The sequence below is a fragment of the Papio anubis genome, chromosome 4, assembly GCF_008728515.1.
Source record: "Papio anubis isolate 15944 chromosome 4, Panubis1.0, whole genome shotgun sequence".
Taxonomy (NCBI): domain Eukaryota; kingdom Metazoa; phylum Chordata; class Mammalia; order Primates; family Cercopithecidae; genus Papio; species Papio anubis.
The window spans coordinates 97,161,888-97,177,047 of record NC_044979.1 but is presented as its reverse complement, the minus strand read 5'-3'; the positions used below and the strand labels follow the sequence as shown (position 1 = coordinate 97,177,047).

The following is a 15,160-nucleotide window of genomic DNA, read 5'->3' as shown; positions in this document are numbered from 1 at the left end:
CTTTTCTGTCTTCTCTTTCTCCATCTCTCCATCTCTCTCTTCTTCCCTCTCTCTTTATTCTCCCTCTCGCATCTCCTCTCTCCCTCTGCTCCTTTCTCCTGCTTTAACAGAACTTATGTGGCTGGGATGCAGGGCCCTCGGGTGTCAAAACTTTGAAGATTAATGGATTACTTTGTTAATGACTGCAGGCGTCAGACTGAGGTGCTTAAATGATTTGTGAGGTGCGAGGCGTCTTCCCGACAGTCCCAAACAATGCGCGGAGTGTGCGGGGGAGGCAGAGGGCAGCCGCCGGCGGGACCGTCAGCAGGGCTTACACTCGCACACATTCACACACACATACTCCCAGGCGCACACACCAGATCCTTGTAGATCAGGAGGCGCTCAGGCACCCTCGCCCCCACGTACTCCGGGACATCCCCACCCACACCAACATATATGTATTTTTGCCCTGAAAAAAGTGTAAATAAAGCCTCGCTGGCCCCCAATGAGGCGTTCCTTCCCGACTTTTTTGGATCAATCAAACAGACAGTGGCTTCTTTTGATTAAAGCCCAAATTGTCATTGGGCAGAAGCAATCATGTGACAGCCAATTCGGTCCAATTTCAACCTTGTCTCCATGAATTCAATAGTTTAATAGTAGCGCGGTCCCCATACGGCTGTAATCAGTGAATTAGAAAAAAAACACCCTAGCAGCGATATTCTATGATAGATTTTTTTTTTCCTCTGCGCTCGCCTTTTTCCTGGGCCTTGCCCCCCCAAAGCCCCTCCAAAAGAGGGAACTTTTTCTCTGAGGGGGCTCCAAGGAGAAGGCCATGAATTACGAATTTGAGCGAGAGATTGGTTTTATCAATAGCCAGCCGTCGCTCGCTGAGTGCCTGACATCTTTTCCCCCTGTCGCTGATACATTTCAAAGTTCATCAATCAAGACCTCGACGCTTTCACACTCGACACTGATTCCTCCTCCTTTTGAGCAGACCATTCCCAGCCTGAACCCCAGCAATCACCCTCGCCACGGCGCTGGCGGCCGCCCCAAGCCGAGCCCCGCGGGCAGCCGCGGCAGCCCGGTGCCCGCCGGCGCCCTGCAGCCGCCTGAGTACCCCTGGATGAAGGAGAAGAAGGCGGCCAAGAAAACCGCACTTCCGCCGGCCGCCGCCGCCGCCGCCGCCGCCGCCGCAGCCACCGGCCCTGCTTGCCTCAGCCACAAAGGTCAGTCCAAAGACTTGGCCCCAGGTCTCCGGGACCCTCTTCCTTCTCCGGGCTACCCCGAGAATGGCTGTTGGCGGAGGGGAGAGTGGGCTGGGAGAGAAGGAGGAGAGGGAGAGATGCTTGGTTGCCTTGTCCTTGCCCCTGTGGGCTCAGGAGTGGGTTTGATGGAGAGGAAAGGGGATCCTGTGCTCTACAATGAGACATATATATTTTTAGGAAGTGGGGGGAAACTTTCCCGAACTTGTGTAATGTGGGATGATTTATTTGAGTTGGAACTGACCTCCTCTTGTCTAGTTGTCCTAGAGTTTGGCTTTTTGACAGTAATGAAGAGTGATAGATCGCTCTTGCTCAGCTAAGCAGCTGATGCATTAATTATAAATTGTGTTGTGACTAATATAAAGTTTGCTCCCGGATGAAGAGGTTGAGGGGAGTCATAGGCATGAATTCAGTAGACGAGGAGGAGACCGGGTCTCCCCAGGCTGGGCTCCCAGGAAAGGCAGCACAATAGCTCTACTGCATCCAGGGGCGGCCATTTTGTTGCAGTTGATCTTTTCTGCTGTATTTATTCTCCAGTGGAATAACCCCGCTCGGACCCCTCCACCTCCAACTGTGCGTGTGTCTCTTGTTGGTTTCCCTTTCCGCAGAATCCCTGGAAATCGCCGATGGCAGCGGCGGGGGATCGCGGCGCCTGAGAACTGCTTACACCAACACACAGCTTCTAGAGCTGGAAAAAGAATTTCATTTCAACAAGTACCTTTGCAGACCCCGAAGGGTGGAGATTGCAGCGCTACTGGATTTGACTGAGAGACAAGTGAAAGTGTGGTTTCAGAACCGGAGGATGAAGCACAAGAGGCAGACCCAGTGCAAGGAAAACCAAAACAGCGAAGGGAAATGTAAAAGCCTTGAGGACTCCGAGAAAGTAGAGGAGGAGGAGGAAGAGAAGACGCTCTTTGAGCAAGCCCTTAGCGTCTCTGGGGCCCTTCTGGAGAGGGAAGGCTACACTTTTCAGCAAAATGCCCTCTCTCAGCAGCAGGCTCCCAGTGGACACAATGGCGACTCCCAAAGTTTCCCAGTCTCGCCTTTAACCAGCAATGAGAAAAATCTGAAACATTTTCAGCACCAGTCACCCACTGTTCCTAACTGCTTGTCAACAATGGGCCAGAACTGTGGAGCTGGCCTAAACAATGACAGTCCTGAGGCCCTCGAGGTCCCCTCTTTGCAGGACTTTAACGTTTTCTCCACAGATTCCTGCCTGCAGCTTTCAGACACAGTTTCACCCAGTTTGCCAGGTTCCCTCGACAGTCCCGTAGATATTTCAGCTGACAGCTTTGACTTTTTTACAGACACACTCACCACAATCGACTTGCAGCATCTGAATTACTAAAAACATTAAAGCAAAACAAAGCATCACAAAACAAAAACCCCTTTGACCAGGTGGTTTTGCCTTCTTTTATTCTGGAGTTTATTTTTATTTTCTTCTTGACCTACCCTTCCCTCCTTTAAATGTTGAGGATTTTCTGTTTAGTGATTCCCTGACCCAGTTCCAAACAGAGCCATTTTTACAGATTATTTTGGAGTTTTAGTTGTTTTAAACCTAACTCAACCACCCTTTATGTGATTTCCTGAGAGCAATATGAGACCTGCAAGAAAGTGATCATCTAATTGTATCTTCACTTTCTTTTTATTTTTGTATTACATTAGGATGCATTGTCATGCATATTTTTTGTAGAATAAATTCTCCTTTCCTATAAATAGCTTTCTTATTTTTCTCCCCTTTTTCAAGGCTCATAACAGTTTCTTTTTCTTCTTTTAGTCTAACTTGGTAAATAAAATTCTAGTCACAATTTATCCTCTTTTTCAATTTTAATACATTTATTAAGGCGGCATGTTCAAAGTCTTCAATGGACAGCAACAAAACAGAAAGCCAAAAAATGACTAGGGCTTCTAATAAGTGTTTTTTTTTGTTGTTGTTGTTTGTTTGTTTGTTTTTGCTTTTTTGCTTCTTCTCCTCCTCCTTTTTAAAGGGAATAGATTTGATTTTCAGTGCACAGGTTCAAGCCATAGATTTAAATTGGTAATAGAGACAGAATTGGGCAGTCTAAGATTTGGGCCAAGCCCAAGCTCTTGAAAGTGGAGAAATAAAGTGCCTACAGAAACCTCCAACTCCAGGAATGAGTAACATGGAGTTTCTTTAATAAGCTACCAGTCTCCAGGTCAATAACTAAGTTATCAACAATTCATTTATTTATACACTTTTGTTTCAAACATCCACATTTCAACCCTCTCCCCCATAAATCTCTCCACATTTTCAGTGTGGTTGATTAATCTCCCAGCTCTTGATGGGTTCAGGCAAAACAGACCTAAAAGACAGAGAAAAACAAAAATAAAACAAAACAGTGATTACTATCTGGAAAATGCACCCCAGAAAATGTTCTTTCCAATCCTCTGGTTCAGTCACTCTAGGATTCTTTTTTTTTTTTCCAGGGTCAGAAAAATCAATATTTCATTCTTAAATCTGTTTACATTGCTAATAATGGATCATTAATGCTTCGAAGTCAGGTTAGCAAGTTGAGATTTAAAATGGTGTGTTTCTACACCCTAGGTTATAAATTAACCCAGGTTCTAGAGAGAGAGAAAAGCACTTTAAATGAAATATCAATAAAATGTGATCTAGGGTGTGTCACTGGGTTGTTGCTTTTTTCCCCCTCCCTTGTTAGGTCTCTCCACGTTTATTTTTCCCTTTCTGAGCTCTCTTCTGATGCCTACTTACTTACCGTGAGAAAACGCAGCATGTAAGCAACATGTGTGTGGGACGGGTTGATTTAAGAACCTGGCTCTTAACAGCAAAGGCTTGGAAGTTCCAATGACAACGCGATGTTTCTTCATAGATTTGCTCCCTACCTTCCCTCGCCCCTTCCTCTGCTAAATCCCAGCTGCCGAGGCGGAGTGTGGGGACTATGGCTGGTTTCTGGCCCCAAGCTCATCGCGGAGCAGGGCGTCCCCGTCGCGGCCAGGGCTGCGCAGCTCCTGGATGCGATTCGTCCTACGCTCATAAATCAAACGCTTTCTATGAATGAAAATGTCATCAAAGAGATCAATTGCAGGAACACATGCACAAATAAAAATCCTCTTACGTATTTGCCGGGGATCCCCGTCTGAAAGCATTAAGTTAGAAGGCGTTTAGTCATAATTCATTTTTATTGCTCTTTTAAAACAACAGCTTGGCTGAGCCGCGTATGCCATGAACAGTTCAGGGCCTCGGCGGCGTTTTGTCTCCTCCTCATTCCTTTCCTTTCTAGTATAAGAGCCCTGAAAGAGGCGTTTTGAGCCAAGAGAACCGCTTGTAGGCGATCATTTTAAGCGTAACCAAGCTCGCCTTTCACCCAGTCTCCCAAGGCGTTGAAAGAGTCTTGGGGCGCTGACCTACTTGCCTAGAGGGCCAAGGATCTCCTACTCGGTGGAACAGCCCCCAGAATTTCTTGGGGGAGGGGAGTGGGGAAAGAACCGAGCTACAGAAGCCTAAGGGCTCGAGGCCAGGGGAGGCTGCCTTTGTGTGCCGTTCCCGGAGAGCGGCGCTCTGGGCTGCCAGCCGAGGCATAGCCAGCCCGGCTGCGAGCGCCCGGCCTGCGGGGAGCCGGGAACAGTAAACGGAGGAGGGCGGCCGCGGGCCTGTGTGTCTGCGGGCCTGTGTGCGAGAGCAAGCTCGTGATCCCAAGAAAACCACTCCACCCAGGATACCCCCGAAAAGAGGCCAGGAGAGAAGAGAGGCTGAGGGAGAGCAGCGCCGAAGCAGCGAACTAGCAGAGGGAGAGTGGCTCCTGCCGGGGTCGGCTTTGTGGCAGGCGCCCTGCAGCCGAGGGGGTCCTGCAAACCCAGGCTGAGGAGGGCAACCAAGGTACAGGAATGAGGCAGCGGGGGAAAATGTACTGACTTGCTCAGGCTTGGAGGAAGGATTGCTCTCATAGCCAGCACCGACCTCCTCACATCCTGCCCACTCCCCCACAGGAGCTCTTTCTCTCCCTGCCGCTGGAAGCTGGCGCTCCCAAGGAAGCCACCTCCAGGAGGACCGCCTTGCCTTTCCCCTTCTCCAGAAGGAGGATTCCCAGGAGCCGAAACTGGGGCAGGGGTGGCTGCCCAACCCCAGGAAGCGGCTCTTTCCTGCCCCTGCTCCCTCTTAACCATGCTTGGAATGGATCAAAGTCACAGAGAAATACCAACCTGAAAGGAAATGTTTGGGGAGAATGTTTCATTGTTACTGAGGGAGTCCAGAGTCAGCATGGGTTTTCCCTCTTGAGGGGACAGGTTTGGGGGAGCTTCGGTAGGTGGAGAACAGAATACAGAAGACTGAAAGGGTGACTAACATATTTGAAATGTGCCTGCCTTGAAAAAAAAACCTTTCTTGTTCTAACAGGGGAGGAAAGGCTGAAGGGGAGTGGAAACCCCAAACCCACATACATTCCTCACTATAAATTTCATCTGATTCCAACATTGTACACATGGTTGGAGTAAAATTTATACAGCATTGGCTGCAAAGCTTCCTGGACGAGCTCTCGATTTCTCCTACCCAAGACTGCATCAATTATTGGTCTCCGTTTGGCTTTTTCCTCTCTACAAGCCCAGGGTTGACGTGAAACCTAATAGTAAACAACAATTAACGACCTCAGCAGCGTCAGGGTAGAAGGAGGGTGATGGGGAACAGGACCCTTGGCCTGGGATGACGCTCAGATTTTCACGTGTCTCTCTAAGGAAAGACTTGAAGGTTCTCATAAGCAACTACCCAGCCATTTGGAAAGGGGAGGAGGTGTCGTTGGGGTAAAGTGTTCTGTCCACCATCAGCCATCTGTCCACCGCTCCTCCCACCTGCCAGTCCCCACACCCACTCTAGACGTGCAGCAGAATGAGGAAGGTTACAAAAGGAAGCTCTCTCTCTCTTCTAGCATTCCCCTCCAGAAAAAGAGGAACGCAACGAAGGGAGTTCAGCTACTTTGTTGGAGCTGTGGACCGGCCCTGCGAGGCCCACGCGGGAGCGGAGGCTCCTGGGTCTCGGGCGCCGGCAGATGGCCTGCAGCGCACGGCCCGGCCCCCACGCTGGCCACGTCCGCCAGCGTCATCTCTCTCCCCCGCCTCCTACCCCTAAAAATCCGGCGGTCGAGTAGCTCCGCATCCCGGAGGGCTCCCGGTGCAAAACTGAGTGGGAAAGAAACGGCGGAGAGCAAGGAGAGAGGGAGGGTGGGGAAGAAGAGTCAGGCCGCCCCCGGCCTTTTCCGGCGATCCCTGTTTCCAGGGCTCTTCCGCACCCCCCCTTCCCCGGTCGAATTACAGAAACTCCTCATTGCCATGCTAATGAAGAGCGGGGGCTGTGGGGAGAGGGTTTCGGAGACTCTCCTGGAAGAAGGGAAGTTTCTTTTCTTGCCCTCGTCTCCTTCACCCCCACCCGAGTTCCTTCCAGCCAGCCCTCTGCGCTCTTCCCTCTCCATTCCGCGCTTGGAGAGCCGGTGGCCCAGCCTCGCCCTCTGCCACGGTTCTGTGCGCTCCTCACAGCCCCATGGTCTCCCAGCCCAGCCTCAGAGCAGAGAAGGCGGCCTGGGAACCCGGGGCTCGGTGTCACCCGGATTCCCCGCCTTCCGGTTGGGCGCGCTCCGGGCTGGGCCCGCGAACCTGCGGCCACCCGGCGAACTCCGGCCCACTAACTCGCGCCCCGAGAGAGCCGGGAGCCCTCTTCCCTTCTCACCTCTCGCCAGTTCATCTTTCAGTGCACAGTGGGGAGGGGGCGGGAGCGGGGGACGCCTCTCAGCCCCCACCTCCCGGAGGCCTGGCGGGGCGGGCAGCGGAGTCGGGCGCGCGCAGAAGGCAGCCTTTGCTCTTCTTCGCTCCAGCACTCCAAATCGGCCGTTGCAGTCGCCGCAGCAGCTGCCGCCGCCTGGGCTGCCTGGGGGGGCGACTGCGCGTCACCTAGACGGCGGAGCGCCGGGGATTTAAATGCCACTGAAACGGTGATCCATCACCGCGGAAGCCTGCAAACTTTTGCAGGAGGCTCAGCCATTGGCTGACACCGTCACGTGCCCCTCCCCTAGCGTCCTCCGCCCTCCCGCCCCCCCCCTCTTGCGCACTGTACATTCATATCATTTTTCTTCTCAGGCCCCATGGAGGAAGTGAGAAAGTTGGCACGGTCACCCAGGGCTTCGCAGGACCAGGTCACTCAGTGACAGATGGACAATGCAAGAATGAACTCCTTCCTGGAATACCCCATCCTTAGCAGTGGCGACTCGGGGACCTGCTCAGCCCGAGCCTACCCCTCGGACCATGGGATTACAACTTTCCAGTCGTGCGCGGTCAGTACCAACAGCTGCGGCGGCGACGACCGCTTCCTAGTGGGCAGGGGGGTGCAGATCGGTTCGCCTCACCAACACCACCACCACCACCATCACCACCCCCAGCCGGCTACCTACCAGACTTCCGGGAACCTGGGGGTGTCCTACTCTCACTCGAGTTGTGGTCCAAGCTATGGCTCACAGAACTTCAGTGCGCCTTACAGCCCCTACGCGTTAAATCAGGAAGCAGACGTAAGTGGTGGGTACCCCCAGTGCGCTCCCGCTGTTTACTCTGGAAATCTCTCATCTCCCATGGTCCAGCATCACCACCACCACCAGGGTTATGCCGGGGGCGCGGTGGGCTCGCCTCAGTACATTCACCACTCATATGGACAAGAGCACCAAAGCCTGGCCCTGGCTACGTATAATAACTCCTTGTCCCCTCTCCACGCCAGCCACCAAGAAGCCTGTCGCTCCCCTGCATCGGAGACATCTTCTCCAGCGCAGACTTTTGACTGGATGAAAGTCAAAAGAAACCCTCCCAAAACAGGTCAGTCCTGCTGGTTGGTGGATGCTCCTTGATTAATCTGGAAGGAGCTGGTATGCTTAATTTCCAAGGAAAATTAATAATTATCTTTTTTTAAAAAAGGCTTTAAGACTAGTGTTGTAGTGCATGGAGAGGGTACCCAGAGGTGTTGGGGCAAAGAAGCCTCAGGGATTGGCGTGTTCTCAAGGATTTTATACATTTGGGAAGTAGGAAGTGTGTGGGGGTGGTTATTGTGACGGTAGTGTTCTGTTAATATCTTAAGGCTCCATTAATCACCGATCTGACCACGCTAATGGTTGACTTCAGGTTAACACTTTACACCTCATCACTCACCCTCCACAGCCCGATTTGTGTTGAGTTCTTGATCTTTTCTTTACCTGAGTGTTGCCATGAAGCGTGTAGGTAATCTCAAGTCGGTTTAAAAATTTTTACCTTTCCATCTCATGGCTTCCCACTTTTGCCCCAGGGAAAGTTGGAGAGTATGGCTACCTGGGTCAACCCAACGCGGTGCGCACCAACTTCACTACCAAGCAGCTCACGGAGCTGGAGAAGGAGTTCCACTTCAACAAGTACCTGACGCGCGCCCGCAGGGTGGAGATCGCTGCATCCCTGCAGCTTAACGAGACCCAAGTGAAGATCTGGTTCCAGAACCGCCGAATGAAGCAAAAGAAACGTGAGAAGGAGGGTCTCTTGCCCATCTCTCCAGCCACCCCGCCAGGAAACGACGAGAAGGCCGAGGAATCCTCAGAGAAGTCCAGCGCTTCGCCCTGCGTTCCTTCCCCGGGGTCTTCTACCTCAGACACTCTGACTACCTCCCACTAAGGCGGCTCCAGTCCCAGACCACAGCCCAGGCATCTCCTTGGGCTGGGACTTCTTACCCAAAGCACATGCTTAGCTTATCTTTCTTTCCATTTACAGTCTCTTCCTTTCTGATCCTATCTGGGGAGCTCCTGGCCAGGATAATATGTTTGCAGATAATTCTGGACCAGAGACTTGGTGCCAGGTTAACACCTTAATCCAGATTGGGTGCCAGCATACATTTTCTGGTGGGCCTTAACATCCCTCCTGATTTTAGGAGAATTCACAGAACCTACTGTTCCTTTCAGATGACTTTTTGGAAAATAGTTCCCTTTATCAACAGAAACATGCCAGAAGGAATCTTCTCATCTTTTATCTAACTATATGTACAGGTCTCTCCTCCCTTGTCCTTGAAAGTAGGATATAGTGAAAGGAGAGTCCAGGAGCTCACGAAGAAGAGATACACTGTGTGTTTACACAATTAATTCATCCCTTAATTTAAGTCATTTTCATGTGTGAGTGTGTGCTGGTTGTGAATACTTTGTCCTAAGAGATTTATCTTTATACAGATTTTCTAGAAATGTTTAGGTTACTAAAACAGGGTGGGCAAACTCTCAAAACTGGTACAATTTTATAAGTGAAAGAACAAATTTCCTCATTTAAATCCAATCAGATGCCTCAGAGGGTAGCCTCGATTTGTTCTTACAGTTAAGAAGCCCTGCAGAGCACAAAGTTCAGAAATCCAGCTTCCTGTGCTAAGTCTTTCCCAATCCCCACTCCTTTCTTCTTGGGCCACCCTCTGTTTAAAATTTGTGCTGGGTTATTCAGAACCTAAAAGTATTATTCAAACCAGCTTCTTCCTTCCACAGTTATCTTAGTTGGATATAATGTATTTTCAGGTCAATTGTTAATGTGATGGATGGCACAATGAATGTATATTTTGTGTGATTCGTGAATAGTCTTTTGCATGTCGCACAATGTTTGATGTCCCCGAAGTACCACACTGAGTTCTATCAGTTATCCTTTGTGAGCCTATGATATTCCCCATTTCCTGTACAATCATGAACAGCTCTGAGATCCTGGAGAGATACGATCCAGAGCAGAGTTTACGGGTCTTAGGATGTCTGTAATAAATAAATATACTCAAGTTTCAGGTATGCTTAAGCATCCATGTATTTGGCTGGGCTACAATTTGTTAATTCCTACAAAGTTGGCATATTTCATGAGGGGAAAGGGAGAAGAGTGGTAAATATTTTCAAAGAGATGGGCCTTTTCTTGAATAAAAGTTAGTAACAGCTCCTTTATTATAATCAAAGCTCATAATGGAAAAAAAAAGACTGATGAAGAAATTTATGAAGCAGATTTATTTTTGAAACAAACATGGATACTTCCTGGGTCAAGTGCTAACCTTTTCACCTCCAACTGGATGTTGACATATATATACACAAAACTCCCTTCAAAAGCCAAAACTGTCTTCAGTCAGTCTTTCCTCACATCAGTGAACCAAGAGCTAAGAGATTCACATTTAATTAGCTCCAGTATAAAGTTGTTGTGAGGATGGGGCCCTCATTCCACTCCTCTTCCTTCTTTTTGGATTGTCACGCAGAGTTCTAATATATTCCACCCTTCAAATGGAGTGTTTTTAGTAAACCCTTGCATCCCTTCCCCCATTCTTCCTGTCAACATCCATCCCTTCCTGTGGCTCTTCCCTCCTTCTTCCCCATCTCTGGGTTGCATATCTCATTCCCTTCAGACTCAGCTTTGATTTCATAGCCACCATGGCTGTAATGGATCCATAGTTCTAATTCCATGCCACATAACCCAGAAAAAAAAAGTCATTTTCTTATCTGGGCTCAACAGGTACTTCCCAGGTGAACTTGTGGAAGCTACCCTGAAGCCTTTCAATATCCAAGTTGTTTCTGACCAAGGTACATATCTGCTCTCAAAAGAGGAAACCAGCAAATGATAGAGTTCAAAGTGGCTCTCCTCCCAGACCTCTTTATTGCTTTCCTTTACTTTCACACATTTTTGGAGGCATTTTATTTAGACCAACAGTAGAGCAGAAAATTTACGACACTGAAAACAAACACAGACATATGACTTCCTTCCTCCCCAAAGGGTGTTTTACAAAGGATGGGCTGGAGGAGAAAAACCCTACAAAAACTTGGAATTTGCAGGCCATCTAGAGCCCTCGTGAGAATTCCTGCACTTCCCCGTCAAAGAAGAGAAGGCTGAACTTTGCGGTGCAGTTGCTGCGGCCATATCAAGGGCACCCGGTGCCCTCCCCTCAGCTGCTGGGTTCTGAGGTTGCCTGTAAAAGACTCAAGTGGATGGAGAAGAACTTCAAAGACGGTCAACCCTTTCTTTCATTTCCTGCCTGGCCTTATACTGTATCTTTTGTTTATTAGTGTAAGGTCACACAGCAAAACAGATGGCTGGCTTCCAAATACTTTAATGTGTTAAAGTGTCATTAGCATGCCATTGACTCTATTTCAATATCTAAAAGCAGGGCCTGATCCGCTGGAATCCGGGAGATTCCAGTCTTTAAGGTGCTGGTTTTAATGTAGCAGAGAGAGAGAACAATAAATTATGGCTAACCATCTCTAGCTTTCTCTAGGTCATGGAATAAATCAGTTAACAAGCAATGCATTTAGGAAACATTAATACACCTTTCAACAAGGAAAACATTTGTATCTTTTTAGCCCTCCCAATCGATTAAATCAAAGGCGCTTAACACATCCTATTTCAAGGTCTCTCTCTTTCTGCTTTGGTCTCTAAGGAGCACAGTTAGCTACTTGAAAAATAACAGCAATGGTAACTGAAACAACATAGAGTGGGAAAACTGAAAATAACATTTTATTGATACATTTAAAAAGGAAACAAGGGTCTCAATTAGACACCTGAGATAATTGAGATATAAAATTCTAGTTTTCTACTGTTTTTTTTCCCTTACTTCCTCTATGTTTATCCAAAGTACTCCCCAAATACAGTGTTCCCAAACTAGGCTGAGTTGCTTTGGCTCTGAAGTCTGCTCTGGGTTTCACCTTTTAAAGTTTACTTTTGGAGGCTATTCAAATGCGGTGGTGTTTTCCTCTGGGACAATCAGATTCAAACCGATCAATATTTACTCAGTCTGAAAGGGTTGTTGAAAAGGCTGCTAACAACAAACTGCTTAGCTGCTCACCCCTGTTTAATCTCAGGTTCACCGAAAGTTCAAGAAGAGATGAATGCAGTGATGGGTCACTTTAGAATGAGTCCCAGCAGTTTATCTGAGCTCTCAGCTAAAGGCAACAATTACAGTTTCATCCCTCTTTGGGAAAGGGGCAACTTTCCTATTATTCTTTTGCTAAACAATGTTTACCAGAAACTTAAAACACTTTCCTCTCCCCTCCTGGTTCTTTTCTTTTCTTCCTTTTTTTCTTTTTTCTTTTTTTTTTTGGAAGCTTCCAGCTGCCCTTCTCCTGCCTCCTCCTCTAGTTTTCTGCCAATCCATTAGGTTTGACTTTAAATAAATTACATCAAATATTTTTAAAATGTTAAATTAGTCTCACAGAAGAGATCTGATTTATTTCAGATGCCACGAGCTATGAAATGAAGCTCTTTGGGCCATTAGAGTTTATCTTTGTGAAAGTACAGGGCAAGATTGAATTGAAATCCATTTGTGTTTGAGTAATATTGACAATCAGAGCCCCAATATCCATCTGAGATGGCTGTTGAGTGGGAAAGACGGGAGGGAGAATTGGCTTGCGCAGAAGCAAATACCTCAGGTGGAAAGTCAACTTTTAAATATTACGATTTCTTAATGCATGAAGTATTGAGGTATGAAAAAGAAAGACACAAGGAAGCCAGTGGGGAATGGTGAGTAGAAGATGCTAGACACTGAAGCTAATTGCTAGAGCTCTTCAGAGGTCAAAGTTCATGTAATCACTGCATAAATGCATACTAAATAGGGATTTATTAAGCTTTCCTAATGGCTGAGCACGTCTGTAAAAAATGGTCACTGCTGTTTGTTTCCTCCTTAAGAATAATCATTCTTAAAGTAGAAGCTCTAGGCGTTTCAGGCTTTAATTTATTTTGAGAGGCAACTCCTCTGCTTAAAAATTTTGAAATTAGTGCATGAACAACATCTTTCTTTATATTGGATGGGGCTGTAAAAGAAACGCTATAGCTTTTTCAGTACATACAAGAACACACATTAGCAAGCCACTATTGGATAAACCAGTCACTGGTCAATTTTGGTGATCCTCTGCCTTAGATAAGTCCCCTTTGTGCCTGCATTTCTGAGAACACACAAAAATTCTGTCTTAGGACTCCTTGTGCCTAAATGATCAGAATTGAATGGGACCCACATCCCTAATCTCTCACCCTACGGATCAGAAAAAGGCACCCAGAGGTGGATTGTTTTGACTGAGAGCTGTCAGTATTCATACTCTCATTTCCTAAATAAAAAACAGGGCACCTTAGAAGCTGAGTCCAGTGCACTTTTAAATTCTAAAATCCTCATTCGATTTTGTCCCTCCCTGACTTATTCCATGCAATTTGTTTCAGGCTAGATATGATTTATTTTTTCCATTTCTGTTTTACTGGCCACCCACTCAGTCAAGTCCTTGACTTTGAGGCCATTAGGAACACCGAATCTTTGAAACAACCTGAGTTGAATGCTTCTGCCACCTTGTTTGAATAATAAAATGTGCTACTTACCTTTAAAAACATATGTTTTTAAAATATAAAAATAACAGTCTTAGAGGGCAAGTAAAATTCAACACACACACATATATTTCTGTTTTGTTTTTAAACTTAGATGGGAAAGAATAAATGAAAGAGGAGTTGCCTACACACAAATTCGACGTCTGTTAAATTGTCAAGAAGTATCATCTAGAAAGGGCTTCAAGATACAAGGGACATTCCAGGAGGGGTTCTAACTCTGAACCTTTTAAAAATGTGTTTGCTTTTTCTGGCTAGTTTGTGGCGCAGCATACCTTCTAAATTGTTCTGACTCATATATCTTAATTTTTTCCAAGACTCACTCATGTACCTAATACACACACACACACACACACACACACACACACACACACACACACCTGCAAGCCCAAACTATTAACATAAAGTCTCTTTGCAATACAACTTTCCACATTCTCCTTCATCTCATCCCCGTGGGGTCCTACTGATCTCAGCAGAACCTGATGCCCAAAGGGACATCAATGGTTGTCAGTGTTTGAAGGAGCGAGCTGGAATCCTCAGCGTTTTAGTGCCTTATTTTTAATAATACCAGCTATCAAATACAGCTAGCTGACCTTCCATAGCAGAACTACAAACAAAATATCAATTAAACAGGTATGTTCAATAGGCGCTGGCCTCTAAACACCTTTGCTTTTTTTTTTTTTTTTCCTTAGGCAACTCTAAACCCTCATCATGTCCTGCAAAACATGCTTAAATGACTGCATTTTGAGTTTACTGGAAATAAATGAAAAGACCAATGTCGCTTTTTGCAACATGTTCAAACACAACTAAAACACGTGTTTCCATTTTTTAATCAGCTCATTACATTTTACTCTTGTATTAAAAACGTGTTGGTAAAACGTCTAGTCACAAGGCTAATCTATAGAAATCAGTTTTGCATTTTCATTTAGGCTTGTGTGGTTAATTGGTTGGGAAAAAATACACAAATGATTGCAACAGAAAATAAAAGAAAAATTATTGAGCGACTTTTCTTTTCAAACTGGGACACTTTTCAGCCGCATTGGACATTTTTACGATTTACGACCCACTTTGTTTTAAGTCGCCACAGAACCATAACAAGGAGGCAGAAAGCCACGATTTAAAATGGTACCCCCAACCCCCGAAATATCAGCAACACAGTTCTGGCAAAGTATGCACGGGAATTTTCCCATTCTGAGGAACAAATGGGGTCTTTCCTTTAGGGTGCGCAGGGGTCAGCTATTCAAGGCTTGGGAAGAGGTCGGCTCGGGCGATCGAGTCGCTCGGGCAGCGGCGGCCGCGGGAACTCCGGCTCTGCCGGGGCCGCGAGGAGCGGGCAGGGGGTACCAGCGCCTGCCCCCGGCCGGCTGGGCAAGGGCAACTGCGAAAGGAGATGCCGCAGGACCTTCGCGGCCCTGCGAGGTTGCGGGGGAGCCCAGACGCCGAGGTCAGGGCGGCTTTCCTTCCTTGGCTTCCCAGCCTTCACCCTCTGAGTTCTTGACCCAACGCCGCCGCTCCGTTTCTCCTGTTTCCTGGGCCCCAGGCAGAGCAAGAAGGGAGCAGCATCCGGGCCCTTCCCCGGCCTGCAGGCGTCGCGC

The 15,160-nt window shown here is 47.5% G+C and overlaps 2 protein-coding genes across 3 annotated transcripts; both read left to right on the top strand.

Moving 5' to 3' along the window:
- Nucleotides 1–811: 811 nt before the first annotated feature.
- On the top strand, nucleotides 812–2,589 carry HOXA2 (homeobox A2). The gene is made up of 2 exons (NM_001168895.1): nucleotides 812–1,205; nucleotides 1,850–2,589. The coding sequence occupies exons 1-2, from the start codon at nucleotides 812–814 to the stop codon at nucleotides 2,587–2,589; spliced, it is 1,134 nt and encodes a 377-aa protein (NP_001162366.1).
- Nucleotides 2,590–7,316: 4,727 nt separating this feature from the next.
- Nucleotides 7,317–8,885, top strand: HOXA1 (homeobox A1). 2 transcript variants are annotated; one of them, XM_021935126.1, is made up of 2 exons: nucleotides 7,317–7,768; nucleotides 7,972–8,031. In XM_021935126.1, exons 1-2 carry the CDS (start codon nucleotides 7,415–7,417, stop codon nucleotides 8,029–8,031), a joined length of 414 nt encoding a protein of 137 aa, XP_021790818.1. In that variant the 5' UTR covers nucleotides 7,317–7,414. The 2 variants fall into 2 exon arrangements, with proteins under 2 accessions (XP_021790818.1, NP_001162534.1); NM_001169063.1 differs by adding an exon at nucleotides 8,530–8,885 and having other exon boundaries at nucleotides 7,415–8,066.
- The last annotated feature ends 6,275 nt before the right edge of the window (nucleotides 8,886–15,160 follow it).